The sequence below is a fragment of the Euwallacea fornicatus genome, chromosome 18, assembly GCF_040115645.1.
Source record: "Euwallacea fornicatus isolate EFF26 chromosome 18, ASM4011564v1, whole genome shotgun sequence".
Classification (NCBI taxonomy): Eukaryota; Metazoa; Arthropoda; class Insecta; order Coleoptera; family Curculionidae; genus Euwallacea; species Euwallacea fornicatus.
Window position 1 is genome coordinate 77,259 of NC_089558.1, and position 19,541 is coordinate 96,799.

The 19,541-nt window shown below is 36.2% G+C and overlaps 2 protein-coding genes and 1 long non-coding RNA gene across 10 annotated transcripts in view; 2 read left to right on the top strand and 1 right to left on the bottom strand.

Moving 5' to 3' along the window:
* Window positions 1–1,079: 1,079 nt before the first annotated feature.
* On the bottom strand, window positions 1,080–18,103 carry LOC136344940 (putative leucine-rich repeat-containing protein DDB_G0290503). 5 transcript variants are annotated; one of them, XM_066292859.1, is made up of 14 exons: window positions 12,691–13,421; window positions 12,043–12,252; window positions 9,709–9,957; window positions 8,609–8,837; window positions 8,432–8,561; window positions 8,204–8,363; window positions 8,008–8,149; window positions 7,735–7,953; window positions 7,227–7,436; window positions 7,105–7,170; window positions 6,825–7,025; window positions 3,679–3,913; window positions 3,305–3,627; window positions 1,080–2,010 (listed from the first exon to the last, which is right to left on the bottom strand). In XM_066292859.1, exons 1-14 carry the CDS (start codon window positions 12,861–12,863, stop codon window positions 1,762–1,764), a joined length of 2,796 nt encoding a protein of 931 aa, XP_066148956.1. In that variant the 5' UTR covers window positions 12,864–13,421; the 3' UTR covers window positions 1,080–1,761. The 5 variants fall into 5 exon arrangements, with proteins under 5 accessions (XP_066148956.1, XP_066148952.1, XP_066148954.1 ...); XM_066292855.1 differs by lacking the exons at window positions 1,080–2,010; window positions 3,305–3,627; window positions 3,679–3,913; window positions 12,043–12,252; window positions 12,691–13,421 and adding exons at window positions 5,733–6,765; window positions 17,192–17,717; window positions 17,774–18,090 and having other exon boundaries at window positions 8,008–8,072; window positions 8,118–8,149; XM_066292857.1 differs by lacking the exons at window positions 1,080–2,010; window positions 3,305–3,627; window positions 3,679–3,913; window positions 12,043–12,252; window positions 12,691–13,421 and adding exons at window positions 5,733–6,765; window positions 17,192–17,717; window positions 17,774–18,089 and having other exon boundaries at window positions 8,008–8,063; window positions 8,118–8,149.
* On the top strand, window positions 2,032–3,294 carry Kdsr (3-ketodihydrosphingosine reductase). Its single transcript, XM_066292871.1, has one exon. The coding sequence runs from the start codon at window positions 2,200–2,202 to the stop codon at window positions 3,157–3,159; it is 960 nt and encodes a 319-aa protein (XP_066148968.1). The 5' UTR covers window positions 2,032–2,199; the 3' UTR covers window positions 3,160–3,294.
* LOC136344945 (uncharacterized) overlaps window positions 4,389–19,541 on the top strand; it is a 54,864-nt gene continuing 39,711 nt past the window's right edge. For all 4 annotated transcript variants that reach the window (XR_010733062.1, XR_010733061.1, XR_010733060.1 and 1 more), the window contains exons 1-2: window positions 4,389–4,478; window positions 8,912–9,002. This is a non-coding gene — a long non-coding RNA (uncharacterized lncRNA). The remainder of the gene's footprint in view (window positions 4,479–8,911; window positions 9,003–19,541) is intronic.

Consider the following 19,541-nt stretch of genomic DNA (forward strand, 5'->3'; position numbering starts at 1 on the left):
GACAATGTAAAATACATATAATTTTCTACTTCAAGTAATACTTTTTCCTTAATGAATTTTCACGTTAATATAACACAGTTTAAATATCTCAATATCTTTAATCTTTATCCTCAATTTCGTTAAATATGTTCCATACGTTTGAGGCAAATCATTAATTTTTCTTCCATTTTACTTGGATATAACATCCTACATAAAAGTAGGGATTGTCGCGTTAACATTATATTGTTTACCACATTCAGAGTCTACGTTAGAACAGCGCGAGATAAATAACTAAGACATATACAAAAATATAAAGACGATAAGAAATAAAAACATTTATTTGGAGTCTGAAGTGCCTTTTGTTAATTATTCTTTTTATCAAATATTAAAACAAAGTATATAGTTTACTCAACTAAGAAAGCAATTGTCAAAATTTCTAGCCACATTGAAGGTAAGGTCTGTAGGATATCCTGTACGGTATAGTGAAGTTGTTAAAGAAACTCTGCATAGTATAAAGATGAATTTCACAATAAGCTTATCACAATTGAGTTTAACGAGATTTAATAACTGAAAATTAACGAAATGTGTGTTTAAAATCTCAATTGTTGTAATTAATGCACTATAATTATCATTAAAAGACAAAGGAAGATTCCACTTCTTTTTTGTTCAAGTTGTTGATTATTGAGCCAAAGCTCTCTGGATTCCTTTTAAGCTGGCAAATTGTAGACAGTGACCCCATCAATTTATTGATATGCCCACATTTTAAGGGTGCAATTTTGTTAAAATAATTTTTTTCAAACACATTTCATAAGCCTTTTATCATCTCTTTAGCTGAACTGGAATCCTTTTTTATGTTTAGATGATGTTCCATTACACACTGGATAATAATGAGTTTGGCCTTTGTATTCCTAGTTTCAAATTGTTTCAACCCATCTTACTATAACAAGGTAAACAGTTTATAAATTTTTTAAACATGGACAATTTCTAGATATTGAGAACTATTTTGGTCGACCTGCTAGTCTACCTTTAGCAGAAAGATTAAAGAAAATTGAAATTGTAGGACATGTAAGACAAAATTAATCTGTAGTGTGCTGCAAATGCTGTTTGGTAATTATTTAATTTATTAGGTAGTAAATCAAATTCACAACTTAATTTAATTATGAAAGAAATTATCATAATTAGAGCTGTATAATTGCACACTAGTGACAGTTAAAACTAACTGAGAATAATATTCACCCTTTCCTAAAAGCTAAGATGAAAACCCTTGAAAATGTTTTGGGTGACAAAATTGTCACCAGGTTTACAACTTAGGAAAAATTTTAAAAACAAAAAATTCTCCAACTTTGTTAATAATTACTTGTCAACATACCATGAATTTTGCTTAAAAATCACTGTGTGACCAATTGTTCAGTAAGCATGGATAACACTTACTTGGCCTATGCTTGAACAAGAGATTCATCTCCAACACATGTAATGGCAAGAAAAACTAATAAATACCACTTAACTACCAATCCAGGCTGTAATTTTAAACAGGTTAAAGTAGGTAAAATGATCAAACACCAATTTTTTATCTCACATTGATTTTTTCAAAAAGACGATATAAGGGTTTAAAAATGGCAACATATGATATTTGTCACTAAAGTGTTAACAGTGATGTTGGCCTAAGCCCTCAGTTAAGGGAGAATGTTATAACAATCGTTGCTTAAAGGCGAGTTGTTAGTCCCACATCCAATAAAAAAGAAAAACCCCTTAGTTTGACTAATTTCTCTTGATTAAATAAAATTATTCTTGCAACTCAAAGTTCTCCTTGAATATTTGTGGCAGCTCATAGAGCATGTCAGTAACAACCATGCTTCTTCCATACTTGCTGAAGCCCTTGGCATTACAATCTCTAGTCAATTTACTGGCAGCATAGCATGCCACGGCAGGTTCCCATTCCTTTTTCAGTGCCCATATCAAAAAAGTAGACATTGCACCACCTAACATATCACCTTGACCACCGCAACGGCGACCTGAGCCTCCGCCACTCAACTAAAAACAAAATTATGTAAAAAGTTTGAATGTGTTTATTGTCTGCATTGTCTACACGTGTATAAGATTAATGTTGGCAATGATTTTGAGGTTAAATATCATCTTAGAAAAAAATTTAAGAGTCAAAACACTATAAATTACTGATCCTCACGTTTTCCAAACTGTCACAAATACGTTCCCTTTAAAGCCATGTTTTATATAGTTCTTGCATTTGTTCTTATCGGCTTCACCTTAAAATTCTTAAATCACCGTTGCTTAAAATCGCTACAAGGCCGTCATGTATTAATAACTGGAGGTTCCAGTGGAATTGGCAAAGCCCTTGCAATATTAGTGGCAAAAAAGGGAGCCCATGTGTCAATAGTAGCTCGAAATGTGAATAAACTCAATGGTGCACAAAAGGAAATAGAAAAACACATAAATAAAAACCAAATTATAACCACAATTTCTGCAGATGTCTCAGATAAAGAAAACATCCAAAAAAAACTACTGGAACTAGATGAGACTATTGCACCTATTTATATGCTGGTCAACTGTGCTGGGCAGGCAATATGTGGTAAATTGGAACATATGTCTGAAAGTGATATCAAGCAGATGATTAATGTAAACTGGTTAGGAACTTTGTACCCCATACAAGCGATTATACCAAAATTCAAAGAACGTAAAGAAGGGATTATAGTTGTGACAGCTTCAGTTGTAGCTTTAATGGGCATGTTTGGGTACTCAGTTTACTCATCCTGCAAATTTGCTCTTAGAGGCCTTGCAGAGTCAATTTCCATGGAATTAAAGCCCTATAATGTGTCAGTAACCCTTGCCCTTCCACCTGACACTGATACTCCTGGATTTGAGATTGAAAACAAGACAAAACCCAAAGAAACAAAACTTTTGTCTAAATCGGGGGGGTTGCATTCACCAGAAAGTGTCGCTCAGCATTTACTAGATGATGCTCTCAAAGGACATTTTTTCAGTTACATAGGCTTTGAAAGCTTTATTTTAACCACACTCTGTATAGGAATGAGCCCTTTTAACAATGTTATTGATATACTTCTGCAGAGCTTGCTGATGGGGCCTATAAGGCTTATTGCTGCTTTTTATGTGAAGCATTTTGAGGGAATTGTGAGAAAGTGTTATAATCATGATAAACAAAGTTAACCTTTTGTTTTTCACACTATTAGATTCCACAGAATTCCATGCTATTGGAAAATATGTACTTAAAGAATCTTATAAAAGCTTTATTAATGTCTGATTAATATTATAAAAATATATAGATATGTATATAAAAGGTAATACTACTCACCTGAATACTTTTTCCCAGAGTTATAATTTCATCTACAGCATCCTTACAGAAAATTGTAATATTAGGACCGACCCTCTGTAAAAACTGCTTTGCTAGTTCTACTTTAGGAATATCAGGTTGATTTTCCCCTACAATTTTCTTAAACTCCATTTTATTAGGAGTTAAGATTACTGGTTTGGGGTAATCCTTTATTATATCAGGGTTTTGTGCAATAAAAAAGAGTCCATCTGCATCAATCAGTAAAGGAATTTGTTTAGTTCGGCAGAGCTGCACAATTTTCTCAAACACTGCTTTAGTTGAGTCTAAGCGGCCCATGCCTGGTCCTTGAATAAACATACAATTAAAACTGCATTGATATTAAAAGGTAAAGGTACCCAAAAGGGCTACATGCAGTCTGTCCACCCAGGGGCTGATTTTATTAATTACATCAGGATCATCTAAAAATGGTAAAACCATAAGTTCAGGGCTGTAGGATTTAATTACAAAGGCAGCATCTTTAATGGTAAACACATAGCTCAAATCAGCGCCCACCCTTAGGGCTGCTATAGATGAGAAATAGGGGGCACCTGTGAATTCAATACTGCCTCCAAAAACACCCACCCTTCCAGCCTAAAAGAATTTTCAAAAAATTAAATAATGCCTTTTATTATGAAATATTGGTTTTTCTCACTTGTCCTTTGTGTTTTTCACTAGCTAAGGATGGAGCAAGATTTTTGGCTTGCTGGATAAGAGTGGGGTCAGACACTGTAAGACTAGACATTGTACTGTAAAGTGACCTGCTTGAGGGGAAAAAACTAAATGACAAAAAATATAAACTTTTGGGTATATTACTGAAACCCCAAAAACATTTAGTAAATGTTGATTTCAAACCACTTGCCATCGGCTCAGGTTATAAACAACCTCACAATAATATTTGAACGTTTTATTTTTAGATTTTGGACACGCAATGTATAAAGTAGTTTTCCTTGTCTGAATTCACAGTATGAAAAAGGATAGCAGGTATTCGTTATTTGAAGTGCTCTGGACCTCATATAGGAAAGGTGAACTCCTACCCGTTGTCCTTATTTCAAAATCATATATTTTTTTAGTTAACTGAGTGTTGCGTCAGGAAACAAAAGATAATCGAGAAGAGAGCAAAATATTTGCTCCAAACGTAGAAAATATTAAAATATAGGTAAGAATAACTATAATACATAATGCATAAAAAAGGTCGAATTATTTTGCTAAAATGCACCAGAACACTGAATCATTCGTCTTATTATTCGTATTCGCCTTCGCAAAGTATTAATGGCGGACCTAAAACTCCAAATCTCACACTGCAAGTAATTTGTTATTGCACGCAAGTTAGGCAAAAAATTAGTGGTGTTTAAAAAGAAAGAAATTCCTAATTTTCTATTTAAAGAACACAAGTTTTTCAGTCTGAGCGGCAACTTGCTGATATGTTCTTATCACGCTAGTCTGGCGCCTATGCACATGCCTAGAAGCTTAACATTTCCTGAAATTGGCAAATATACTGCAGAAGTTTTATTAAGATCTTCTGCAGGGTAACAGAATAATTTTAGCGATATTAAGATTTTATTGGGGTGCAGTTATAGTTATGTGGGTACATTATTCTCACATCATCAGTTAGACAATTTCGCAACGAAGGTAGCTAGACGCACAGAGAAGGCATTATCCGCATACTGACATATCTTACTTCAACTGAAAACTTCTTATTAAAGACTCTTAACATAGAGCTCCAACACATTCTAGATTATCTTTAACTGGGATCTGTACGTACAAAAGTTTCACGGTCAGAAATCCATGTTATATACCTAATCTTTTTTGCCCAAGGAGGCATCAATAACAAAATACTCGAGTTGGCCCTCTTAAGCGGATAGTTTTATGGTAACCTCCTAATCATAACTAGGTTTGCTCCATAAGTATTCATGAATAATTAATTCTGTGGTGTTCTGACTGACCTGGTAAAAGTTATTCAACACGATGGTCATCGCCTGGAAACTTTGTGCGTCTTCATAAATTTTTTTTTTCTTTTGTCCTAACTTCTTAGATCGTCATATTTTTGTTCGGAATCTGGATCCTCTGAAGTCCTAAAGTTTGTTTTCGTGTTTAAAGAGCAATGTTCTTCAGAATATTATTCGTATTCGCCGTTTCTTCCAGAAACTGTTCGAGATGGTGAACCTCCAAACTTAGGAACTGTATATCAGGATCTATAAACTATGCAAGGTTTTTGATTTGGGCCTGCATTGTTGCGTCTATACATACATACGAAAAACACACCTTCATTCCCTAAAAAGTCCCTTTTTGTGATTAGAATTGGCGCAATATTGTGTGTTCTGAAAAGTATATGGAGTAAAATTACCACATAAAATATATTGCTTTTTGTTAAATCATATCATTCTTATCTTATTTTAAAATAAAAATACAATTCAAATTTATCCGCAAATACAAAAGATACTTTATTTCATGCTTTCTATTATGGTAGATCCTGAAAAGGATATCACAGAACTTTATCTTAAACGATAATTAGTGCTTAGAATTACAAGCTTCGGCGATGATGATACCTGCAATATTGATTTATTTGAGAAAATATATTTAATATTATAATGTATTGCGAGCGCTGCTGAAGAAATTTTTCCCCATAGAAATACACAATTATGAACTTACGGTAATTCTATACATGGCACTGTTCATATGTCCTAATATAAAATTTATTTAATTAAAATTATAATAGTCCGAATCACCTACACAATATTAACACATATTTCTAGTCTCTAGCAAAAATTCCAGTTTTCATTTTAGAGCTAATTACGTACATAGGTACTTCATCTAATGGAACTCTGTACAAGAATTTTTCAGATATTTAGGTACTCTTTGCATTCTTGAAATTTCCTAATTTAGTACGATTAATTCTATAGTCTCTTAGCAAAGGAAGAACACAAAAAATGACCATCACATTTGGGCCTTAAATATTAACAAATGCTTCTACAGATTTTACACGAACGACAAACTAACGGGGTTATATGCAACTTAACAGATAAATTGATGACTAGGAATAATGGTAATACACATAACTAAGAAATCCTAATCCTGAGATACATATGAGTGGATAAATTATAAAAATTACGTCTCAATAAGATCTATAGATTCGAACTTAGTTATTGAAATGTCTTTGGTGAATACGTAAAAAGGACATGCGACAGGCAAAAGGAACTACTTTATTTAGGTTCTACGGCTGCGATAAAAAATAATACATTGGAATATAGACAAAAGTTGACCGAACTAATCCAAACGTAAGATGCACATACTCAACGCACTAAAATTTTATCAGATCACTGGAATGTCATCATGTCACTTTGAGAGTTTGAGAGGTCTTCAAAGAATGAAATATTCTAAAGTTGACCACACAGAACATTTATTTATCCGGAACATACTTCTGAATGGTCATCCCACGATGCTACCTATATATCAAAGTATTTTTCTGTTAATAATAGACACACACACTTTCTTTTAGTCTGACCTGGCATTCTCTACTGCAATACCACTGATTCCCGCAACCTGCACACACAAACTGTGCAAACTTTCGGTTACATCCTTGACACTGAGGCACCTCCTCACCATCTTCCGATCTATTGTCCTCTTTACTTTTCATGTTACTGGAGTTATCCGACGTTTCGTCGATTATAAGTCTGTCTGGTTGGTCTTCAGATTCATCCTCCATCTAAGAACAAAACAGTGTTTTTAAAGTTTTTCTTTGCGCATAATTTGCATTTTATAACGACAAATGGTAGAGTACTGACCGGATCTGTTTTCGTTGAAATTTCATAGTGGCTTCCTACAGGTGTAATTGTGATTTCGTTTCTTACCTAAAGAATGGTAATATTAGTCTAGATATAGAGAAAGTTTAAGGGATCAAATTCACCTTGGCCCCAGAGAAGATCTCAGACAAAGACATATTTCCAGCACTCAATAAACTAGCTCCTAACATAGTGGGGGTGGAAGTAAGGGGGTTCCCTCCCGATTTTTCTGGAGCTGTCAACAATCTAGCCAAGGTGGGACTGAAAGAGCTCTTGCTTCCGTTGGGAGGAGCATTGTTGCCGTTTGTGGTATTGGAAGAGTGTCGTACAGGACCCTAAAATTTCAGAGAAAAATTAAGCATTTCTAAAAAGAACTTATTTAAATATGCGGCGTGTAAATATGTATGAAACTCTCAGAATATCTCACAAAACATTTCTTGGGTAAGGCGGGAACACACACAGATTTCCTAACTTTTTGTGACCTCTATTTCGACTTCCGTTTGGCTGAGGATATTCAAAACCTTTTTTCTCATTTTCATTAAATGAAAATTTTGGTAAGTATGTCTAAGCAACACTAAACAAATTAATGGAATTTGCGTTGTCACTCGACGCTGAACATTATCTTGAACTTGCCTTTGTCAAAATGCCATGTAGTAAAGAATTGGTAGGTGCCACTGAACTAGTACTAGTGACCGGATGGACTGTAACCTCAGGATATGGAGGAGGAGGTGGTTTACCAGAATTCTGCAATTGTGCCTGTAATTCTGACCTCTCTGCTTGAGACAACTTGGCGAATTGCACCAATATGTCCTTGTATGACTTAACATCCTCTTGACGGTTGTTTGAGGAACTCTATGGGGAGTTCAGTTGCTGAATTAAATATTTTTTTCTTCATTAAAAACTCACCCCATTGACCGTATATCCACAGTCATTGTTCTCCAATCCAGCAACTATACTCCCACCTGAAACGCCTAAGATACTACTTTTTTCAATCTGTGAATGTCTTATGCGCCTACCTCGTCTGGGGACTGTTTCTGGATGTCTTTGCCTGCACAAAAATACAAAAGCTTGCTAATTTTTGCGAGTGAAAGATAATTCTTACCTATAATCAGCAATAATCGACTGGACATCTAGCATTGGTTTCTGTTTAAAGGGGGAATTTTGAAGCAGACTGTTGCGTTGTTTCAATTTCTCTAAGTTAGCAGCTCTCAATTCCCTCAACATATTCAATTTTTGGTTACATTTCAATAGGCTTTGTTGACCTAAGAATATATTATGTAATTAGGTAGGATTTTATGAATTATTATATATATTATGAAGCTTTTCTTGCCATTGGTTTCTGGCTGGAATTCATTGAGGTCACTTTCATTGATAATCAACACTTGTCTTTTCCTTTGAAGGCGAATTAACAGCTCCTCCTTGAATTTCTTCATGTGAAGTAGCTGATTCCATTCACGCTCCTTAAATAATTTGTTTTTTTATATCTAAAAAAAAAAAAGTATTTTACCTTTTCTTTGGCCATTTCGTTTAAAGTTTTAATTTCGCCTAAAACTTGTTCGCTGAACGATTGAATTTGCTCCAAGTTGTTGCAGTCTGCAAGCTCGACAAATTCGCTCATTACTTTGTCCCGATCCAGGAAGTGGTTTTCTATATCAGTCTTCAGTTTCTTAATGGGATTACAGGTTTCCTCGTCGATTTTCCTTTTGATAGGTTCTGACGAGGTTGAGCTGTGATTGCTGACGAAAAATTGTAAATCAATGTGATGAAAATTGAAAATGAATATTGGGAAAATTGTATTTATTTGTTTCAGATTTGAATGCCCCCTACGCTCAGAAATTGACATTCATCAATCAGAATTCACTTTGGGTCGGCCCAAAACTTCGACATTTGTAACTCCTAAGGTACAATTTCAGATTTGTGTGTAATTCATTTCCACATAACATTTATTACATATTCATAAGACGGTTAAAAACCAAAGAATGGGATTTAAAAAAATGGGTCATACGTTTTACCCTATTTTACAAATCTATATGTGGAATCTATCAATTTCCATAAAAGCATAAAAAATCATAAAATATTTATTACATAAATAAATAAATAAATAAATTCCATTTAGTTCAAATATCTCATGTAACCCCACACAAGAATTTTTATATTTTTATAAACCATCATTAGCATCAACCTAAAGCAATATGCACGTGAAACTACACATATCTGCAGTGTAATAATTAATCTCCTTTAAATTGAAATCATAATAACAAATTGTAACAAGTGTGAATCTATTAAATAGAAAAACACGGAGCATAAAATTGTGTCAATGTTAAAAGAGTGGCCTTCAGCCATTATTTCGTTCTAAGTTAGTATTTCCAATTTACATCTGCAAGGATCGTGTCATTCATTTGCTTGCTCTGCAAGTTGTTGATAATAATAATAATAATATATTTTTGTGGTAAAAAGGTTTCCACCCTTAAACACTCGTCTCTTGGAATGGGGAGAGCCGTCATCCCTTGAATTTTAAATGACTTTTCCCCCCTGTGTAGCCCATATTCCTAAATTAGTTTCGCAACTTTCTCTCCTTTATCCATGTTTGACTTGTTAAAAACTCACCTATTTTCCTCTTGCTTTTCGTCAGCCTCAGCCTCATTAACACTCCTCTTCTCCTCTTCCTCTTCTTCCTGCTTAATTTGCACTGCTTCTTCTTGGGGCTCAACAATCCCATTTTCGGTAACTATGTCAGAATGTGTGGATTTGTTGTCCTCAGAAGAGCACTTGGCTTGCTCTGCATGTCCAGGGGATGAAGGAGGATTCGCGTCGCACCCTTCCCTTACGTCCTCCATTATCTGCATTTTGTTGAGACTGGAACCGCATATTTATATCTCAGATAATTCTCAAGGCTAAGTCGAGCTTAATCTTATGTGTAATGTTACGTTTTGAGTTTTGACCCAATTAGAGTTTTTTAAGTATCTACACAATAAATTCGAAGTAAGCAAATAAACTTGTAAAAGCCCAACGGAAATACCATCAGATTAACTTTTTGGGCCTCGTCCATGGAGCGATTTCGTAAGCGACCTAGTTTGGCTAATGGTTCATTGCTCGTTTTTATTTTGGGTTCAGTTGGTTTGAAACGAAGTTGTGATGTTTATTTTGATTTTGTGTAATCAGTTTTGGTAGTAATTAATGATTGCGGATGTGTAATAATGGGGTATAAATAGGCCATGTTTCTTTGTGTTGGTGCCCGGAACTCTACGATGTGAATCAAACCAAATAAGTTCTGTAAAAAGTATAAAAAGTAACGTAGCCATATCAATATGGGAGGAACACTCATGTTGTTACGCTTTAAAGAAACATTATATCAGCGTGTACGGGATGGCTCAATTGGGCGTCGAAGTCAAGGTAGTTCCTGATAAAGATATAGATATATAGGGAGGCTCAAAAGATGTGTATGTCTGGAGGTGAGCTGAACATGGTATTTTCTATAAGAATATTTGAGCAAAAAGTTTGATATTATCGAGTCACTTTGGAGGCCCCAAGACGGTCTAAAAGTCGCCTACTCTCCAGACACTTTAAGTCTGATGCAGTCAAACACCCTGTGTACATAATAAAGAATGCGTATGGCGCAAAAAAGCGCAAAAGTGCGCATTCAAATCACATGCGCAAAACTCAATTTTTTCCCATCAACGCGTAAACAATACCTCGATGAATCCGGCACAAAAAGTTCCTTTTACCGATGCAAAAAATCGAAAATTAACCACTACGATGGCCCAGCCACGTGCTCGTCACAGGCATGCGTCCGCAAATGTCACGTACATGATCGGTCGACATGTGGGACAACAACAAACAAGAATAAATTGAGAATGCGCGCACGTATCTCCTCTGTGTGTCGTCGCGACGTTAAAACAACTGAGCGCCGCCGACGTGGGAGAAACGGATCGACGGCGTTCGGCGCTATTTGCCCGTGTACAACAATATGCATCGTGGTTGGCGCTTTTTGCAACGTTGTCACTTGTATCAGAATAGAGGAAGTTTCAACAAAAAAAAAACAACGTAAAGAAAGTAGCCCTTAATAAATACGCGTAGCTCCTTCTAGGTCAATTAAAAAATTGGTTAACTTTAGTACAGCACCCCCAGATCTCATCTCATTCCGAAGGGTTTCCGTAAGTGCGTCTCCACCTATGAGGAAAAACGTCAACTAGAAGCGCAGCTAAAAACCATACTCACACACTTCAGTTTTGAGGACTGTTAACTTCTCTTACCTTGCACAATTCTAAAAGAGCGGAGGATACGTATCGACAATAGTAAAGAGTAACATCATTTACTAATAACATATTGATAAACGCATTTAAAAATACGTCGTTTACACCCGTTGAAGATATCAAATACTTTTGGTGCTGAAAACACTCATCAAATAGAGAAGTCTTAGTAGGGCGGGGTTTATGTATCGATATACGTAAAGGTGGCGTCATGTATAAAAAACGTTTATGACGAATGACAAGTATTGAAAACATCTCTCAGATGGAGCAGTCTTACTACAGTCTAAAACAGAGTTTAGGTGTCCAAGCTTTTCCACATTTTTGTTAAGTTTAGGGTTTTGATTTGATTTACATCCCTTAGAAAATTAAGGTATTTTTTTTATACACTTGACAACAACGCTTAAGCTCTCCGCGTTGGAAAATAGGTCGGGTGGCCGGGGGGGTCACGGACCTGTGGGCGAACGAACCGTAAAGAGGGGGAAAAGGGGATCTTTCATCATCATAATACATGAAACCAAAGGAACGCATTATGCATATGCGCTGTGAATGCCTGCTTGATATTTCAGTACATCAGCTTCACTGAAATTTACCTTAGCTATATTTACTTGGTGGGGGTTGTGGAGAAAAGTTAAATTGAACATTTTTTCCACTTAAATTTATTTTTATTTCCCATTTTTTCTCTGTTACTTACTCCTCTGGAAGACCACCGCTGTTCCCACTTTGTTTCGCAGCAGGAACTAGCCCTACGGCCAGCAAAATAGCAATAGCGCTATCGACTGGTTTGTCCTCTTTGAAAAAATCACTAGGGAGGTTTCTATCGGGGATAGCTCCTCGCTTCAGGCGACACCTGGTAGGCAGGCCGAGAAGTTCATGCTGAACATCTCTTTCGTAACTCCCTTGACTGAAAATTCATTGTTAAAAGTGGAGCAATTACACCAATAAATTTGAAAAAGAAAATACGGAAATGGCGTAAATGTGGTTCCCAAGGGACAAATTCAAAAATCTAGTCGTCATCTGCTATAAAAAATATGAATTAAGTTTCAATCTTTCAAACTAATCAGTTAGTAGTTTCAGAAGATTTCCAAAATTGTTTATGTTTTCCAACAATCTCATTGGTAGTTAAAATTGATTAAAAAAAAAGGACCAATAGGTGTCAAAAAAATCAAACATTGACAGTAATCTTTGGTTACAGAGGTTATTTGTTTGACCATTTTGATTAGGAGAAACTTAACTCTAAATGAGAAAAATCAAGTTTTTGCCGTCTCAAATCTAACGCATCACTATCATGAAAAGAACCACAGTACAACTTTCTTCATCAGTTACACTCAGTTGAACTCACCTAAAATGTCTGGAACAAATTCTTGCAGTGGAGCAATTGTTAAGGTTCTTCCCACAGGCTTTCAACCACTGGTTCCTGGTCCCAATATCACCAGGAAAACGATGGTACTTGACGGAACCCCCTTTAGTCCTTCGGTGGGTGTTATTGCAACCCACTACAGCACACTGAGGCATGTTGATTGTGACATTTGGATATCTGCATTAGTTTTTCTTGAGATTTTTTATTCACAGTACCACTGAGTTTTGTCATAAAATTTCGTACAGTTAACTGGTTTTGGATGAAGTTGAGTCATGCACCTCTTTTTACTGTTGCCAAGGAAATAGACGGAAAATGGGTACCTGCTCACCAAGAGAATGATGTATATAAAGCCAGTTTAATTAAAAATATTCTAAGGCATTACCCGTTCTTTAAGGTTTACTCCCATAAGGAGATGTGACCTGAAATCAAGGTATCATGATTTCTATTCTCTGGTAGCAAAGACTCAGTATGCAGCCCACGACCATCGGACCCAAATCAAACAAGTAATTAATGACAACCTCTAAACCAATTTTGTTATCACCAAACGGCTCTCCCAAGGTCTAAGAAGGTGCCCCGTTTTCACTCCAGCTGGTACCATTGTACAGTACATAGTTCATGGTCGTACCTGATCATTTCTACCGGCCTTGAATTGTTTTGCAGACGAATCCGAAAGGTTGATGTCACTTAAGAGACTTTGAATTCAGCAAATTCATCTAATTAAGAATCGATGTAGTTGGGAATTCTTCAAGGCTGCTGCAGCTGCGCGTAGGCATTTTTGATAAGGGCTAATTAATTGCGGTCTTTGTGTAAAGAAGCCGATTACAGTGTAATAACCTGTTTTGCCATATAACAGCAATGCAGCAGTATAGATAATAAAATAAGGTCACGATCACAATCACACGTTTATTGTAGTCGCCACTATACCTGCGTTTATTGAGGTGATCATCCTTGAATAGTATTGTAGTCTAATTATTTTGTTTGATAATGTGAGGCCTCAGGTGGGTACTGGGCGTCCACCTTTGTAGATTCCTTTTATTGTTCGTCAGAGGATATATTATTAAGCTTCTAAGAAGCAAAAGGGCTTGTCGGTGCACAGGATTGCACTGATAAGCCCTTTTCCAAGAAGGGTTGCACCTTGCATAAAATCTCAAACTACATATTACAACTAATACATAAATCAGCAAAAGAGAGATAAGTGACTCAACTTGATAATAATTTTATCTCGGCTTTGGTTTACCTTTACTCACAGCAGTCTTTGTTGGTTAACCAACGATTGCGTAAAAAACACTTCTTCTTTTCCTAGTACCAGCACACGGGGCCACTATAGTACCATCCGACTTGAACACTTAAAGCATTAACCACATCCGCCCGCACACACACTGATTATCCACAGTAAAACAGTACAGGATCGCGATCTTTATTCAAAGGCGATAAGACGATAACACTGACTGGTACCTTCTCATGTGCGAGTCGAGCACCAAACCACGTCAAAGTTGCGCGTTCGATTGCTACTTCGGTACCACCACACGGTGCGAATGCCACCAAAGAATATTGGGCTATGCAGAAGTGATTCACATACGGTTTAAATTGTTTTTCCCGGTTGAAATATGCAACATACGTCGTTGGTGAACCTCCAATAACGCTCTGCGGCTCTGCTTTGGTCCTTACCAGACATCCAGTAAAGTCAGCAGCGATCCTGGATGGGAGTACGTTCCAGGATCTTTTTTAGATGTGCTGCTTGGGTTAATAAGTTGGGAGAAAATTGAAGGATTTTTAGATAAAACGGTTATGAACGGGTTTTAAAGAATTTGTTCAGAGGCTCTTAGAAAAAAATGTGAGATTTGAAAAACCATATTGAAAGTTTCATACGTTAGACAAAGGTAAATCTTTCCGTAATAATACATTTTGTTCGTAATTAGCCAAATATGAAACGTATACTTTAATACCCACACATATACCTTGTACATATATATGTGAAAAAAAAATCCACATTTTCATGCTTTAAATTCAACATAAAGAATAAAGTATTTATATCAAGCTTTTATGATGATGTTTCAGAAACTAAAACAGATATTGCTGCTTGTTTTATACTACAATTTATAGAGCTTTTTTTGACGATTAATTTGTGCTATTTTTAAAGAAAATTTCTTCACGGATTGCCGAGAGGTCGGCGCTCAAATTTTTGAGCAAAGACAGAAAGTCGACAAGAAGAGGGAAAGCCTCTTTGGAAATTTTCAGGAAAATTTAGAAGTTTTGTGCTGTATTTTCCATTAATTGACTGATCTGAATTGACCTTGGAAAAGACACGATTCAGTTATCCATAACTCGAAAGTTCCTGCAGCCCTAGAGATACGTTTTAAAACATAATTCCCTGTTAATTTAATTTTAGACAAACCGAGAGAACCGTAGTTTCTCTCCAACATAATTTTAATAATTTAAGAATTCTCCACAATTTCCAATTTCCATTCTGGAACGCAGCCATTCCGGGACCGTCTCGTCTGGCCTTGATATTCTATCATTAACTTGAGCACCGCTGACGTCACGGGTGCGGCTTGAATTCGAAGATCGATTTTTGCCATACCGCAACAATACGATTGTCTTAAGAAAACCTGAGGATTTCCTCAAAAACTTCAACATTTGTTGAAATTTGCTAATAACTTTTGACCTCAAAACGCCCTTAAAAGGCCTCTTCATCGATAATCAATTTTCGCAACTGATGAAATATTTACGACGGAATTTCTTGTAGTTGCACCATACGCGGCCCTTAATATTAATGATGATTTGTCTGGCAGCCTGGACCGAACGATCGATATTGTGAGGATGTAAAGCCGAGAACAATCCCTTTTTAGCTCGAAGGAACAAAATGTGAATCAATCTGTTTGGAAACTTTTTAACTAAATGATCAAGAACAATTTTTGGGTTGGTGGTAATACTTTGGTCGGTTATGCGGGATTTATATGGGGGTGGTACTATGGAGCTGCTTTCTTTTTACAGTTTATTATTCACTGACTCAATGTGGGAGTTGTGTAACAGTGTACCACATTCATGAACCGATTAGCGATGTGTGTTTTAGATAGAGGTGACTGATGTTCGTCTGTGTGACGCAATTCCAGATATCTTTCGTTACATTTCGCGGTAAGAGAATGCAGTAGTCGTCCTGCCAATAAAGTTGGTATTTTAATGGCCGATCGTACGAATAGTCTTCCAGCTAAAGCGCGAACCCAGAAACCAAAATAATTTCGCTTCGGCCGGACTAATCCTTGAACCCAGGCCAAAGTAGTACGAGGCTCAGGCCTAGTCTGACCTCTACGTGACTTTGCTGCTGTGACGACCGCATGCACATTGTTTTTGATAACAAATTAACTATATAGATTTGTTGAAATAATGGCATTACTCCGTTTACTGCGAGGTAAACGAGGACTGATTTCCGGTCTTGATGGACCGTTTTGGTATCACCTCTTGTTTTTTTTTATGATTTGAGGAGAATGGCAAATCGATCTAGATTCTTACTAAATGAATGAATTCTGCCTGTACTGTATAAATTTGATAAAGGCAGTAAATACCAATATTGAATCATATTATAGAAACTTCTCACCTAAAACCTTACCCTTAGATGAAATGACAAAGACATATTAAAATCAACAAGATTGACACACTCCCAGTTTACTTTTGAAAGATTAAATTGTAGTCTTATCGCCAATAGTGAATGTGACCCTTAAGTATAACATTTCAATACCATTGAGGACGATTCATATCATCGGTCAGGTGAAATATTGTAACATATATTAGTGCGCACGGTCAAATCACGGTCAAACCACACAAATGTTGTAATATTGACCTGTCCCGTTAACCTGATCGATAATATGAACCGTTCTTAACTGTTTTCGTACAACATTGTTATAACGGAAAGATATTACACAAAATTTCCTTCACCATCGGATCAAGAAACACATAAAACCTTCCCTAACTTACAATGCTTAAAATCATAAAACTAATTCAGAATCAACGATATTCACAAACTTTAAGCAGCAAAATACCTCACAATCGACTGTTTTGCTTCCGTTTTCAAAGTTAAACTGCAGTTTTATTGCAAGTGACCCTGGGTTCATAACATTTGAACAGTAATGTTTTAATGAACATAATTTACTTTCACCATCTGATTAAGGAAGCCTAAAAATTTTATCAGTACCACATGACAAGGGGTAAAATTTCAAAAATGAGCTGTATCTAATGGTTTCTCGTCAAATAATTCACGTCCATCGTCGGATTAAGAAACAGATTTTTAAAAAATTTCCAATTTCACAAGAAACAAAATGTAACATCACATGAAACAGCGTTTTGAGTGCTAAATAATTGCATTGTATATAACTATAACTTGCAAATAGTCCATAGGTACAAAGCAATTATTTCTGAATTAACTAAAATTTTATCTTGGTTTAAAACTTTAATAACTTGGCTCTAATATGTATGAATATTCAGTTACCTGCGAAATCCTTCGTTCTTCGTAATTTTTTCCAAAGACTCCTCTAATCCGTATTTCGGCAAATGCACCACATCCGTCCTCCTCTCAAATTTTAGCTGCATTTTCGCCATGAATTTCAACTTATCGCTGAACTTTTCACGTCCATTGTGGTCCTGAGATTTATTATTCACTTTCTCCGTAAAAGAGTCACTCAAAGACTCTATCGATTTTTTTTTTGCTATCCTGTAACTGGACCTCATTGGAACTTTGCTTATTTTTGCCACACGTTCCTTCTTTGATTGTTCTTTGGGAAAATTGTAGATTTTTGGTTTTGAGGGACTACAAAGCTTTGGTTCGGGACTGTCATCATCTATTATGATGATTTTTCCTGCTGCTGATTTGTTAGTACTATTGGAGGCAGAAGGGAGTTTCTTCTTTAATTGAGTGGCGACTTTCGTCGCAATACCACCAGTGGATTTGGATTTATGTTTGTGTAAGTTTTTATCAGGTACGGCTCCAGCTTTAAGCTTTCGTCTCAATGGCAATCCTGAAAAATTTTCTTATATAGCCAGGCTCCAAGAAACTATTTTGCTCTTATACTACCCAAAAGCTCGTGCTGCAAGTCTCTCTGATAGCATTTATCAGAAAAGTGCTCACTGCAAACCCGGGCATAGTACGGCAGTTTCTGTTCTTTCTTTCCGCATGCACGTACCCATTTCAGGGCCATGACTGGGTCCGCAGGGAGCATGTGGTAGATGATGGCTTTGCTGCCTCGGGTTTTCTCGTAATAGTTTCCACAGGATTCTACGTAACATTGCGGCATATTCCCAGTTTTAGAGCTCAAAAACAGGAATATTTACTACGGTCTTTTCTTCAGATTGAGAAATTTAAGCCTTTTTTGTACAGCGTAATTCTCCGGTCACCAGCTATATGATTTTCCTGGAATATTTAGAAAATATTGCTCGAGTACGTCAAGTTCGTTTTCTAAATTGTTAACTGCTTTGCTAAGTAACAATGATTAAATTAACGTGCAGACGAAATCGATTGAAACATGAAGTTATATTCGCTGGACGAATGGCCGAAAAATCATTGTATCCACCTACTCACCTCTTTGGCATAGACACAATTATTTACTCACTGTGTTGTCATAGTCCTTTAGCTAGTTACTTGGACCACTCTGTATATGGTCACGGAATTATTTACTGACCAAAACACTGTTTCGAAGAAATTCTTAGTAATTGAAAGTTTTTAAATAGAAGAAATTTCTATATTCACGTGTTTTTTGGAAAAATCTTATTTTATCTTTCACTGACCGCGTGAATTTCGCACTCACTTAAAGTCCCCTTATAGTCACTAAAACACATTCGAAAGTTTGAATGTTTTGAATTATTTTCAAGTACAAACAAATAAGTTCGAAGCAATAGTGATGAATCTATTTCTTTCGGCCCAAATACTACAACTGCAAATTTTGAGACCTGCAAGGGATGCAACAGAATGCAGGGGTGGACTTGATAAAATCACAAAAATTTCCTTTAATCACTACCTATTCACATAACATCTCTTTAGGGGTAATACTTCACAAAAATTAAACAATCTAATTTTCTATGAAATTTTTCGGATAGCTTTTGATGAAATATCCCAAGAGTTGAATTCAAAAAATCAGCAATTTCGTCCCTGTATTGGACCCCGTTAACCCGAAAAAGCTTGGCATAGCTTCCACCACCCTCCGCAGATTCTTTTAACGAATTTGGTACTTATTAAAGGGATGATAAGGGCGAAGCGAGCTAGAGCAGATGCCGTACAATAACACCCCGTAAAACTTGCACCCTCGTGTTGGGATTATTGTCTACCACTCTGACGTCATCGTGAGATGAGGTAGGTAGAAGCACAGAAGTGGTTGGATACTCACTATTCATTTGAAGAAAATGCTTTCAGTTTGAACACACAATTAACAGTTGATTTGAAGAAGTCATCGGTACTCTGCAGAGTGTGTTGATTTGCAATTGCAACAATTTAACCACGAAATCGGAAAATAAATATTTGTTTGCAAGGTAAATTATTTTTAAAGGAGTCTTGTAGCCACATCGATGCAGATAACACGTGTCTACAGAGCATATAGAGACTATCGCTTCGTGTCTATAAGACTGTAAAAGAATTCGGAGAATTTGTAGGCAACATTTCATCGTTTTGGCGATAAATATAGGGGTTCTTTGAAAAGAAAGATGTATCCTGGGGGTACCCAAGTATCTGAATGGGACCAAATCTCTTAGGGAAACTTTCAAAGGCTCAAAAGAAGGAAGAGTAGGAAACCAATGAAGCGTTGAACCTACCCAAAGCTCACGAAACAATTACCAAGATAACAAGAAAACGA

Bases quoted from the DNA above. Each gene is read 5' to 3' on its own strand.
- LOC136344940 (XM_066292859.1), bottom strand. From the start codon at position 12,863: ATGCCTCAGTGTGCTGTAGTGGGTTGCAATAACACCCACCGAAGGACT. The intron at 8,364-8,431 runs GCAAGAAAAGCT...ATATATTCTTAG, and splicing joins ATTCCAGCCAGAAACCAATG to GTCAACAAAGCCTATTGAAA. The intron at 7,171-7,226 runs GTGAATTTGATC...ACCATTCTTTAG, and splicing joins AGATCTTCTCTGGGGCCAAG to GTAAGAAACGAAATCACAAT.
- Kdsr (XM_066292871.1), top strand. From the start codon at position 2,200: ATGTTTTATATAGTTCTTGCATTTGTTCTTATCGGCTTCACCTTAAAA.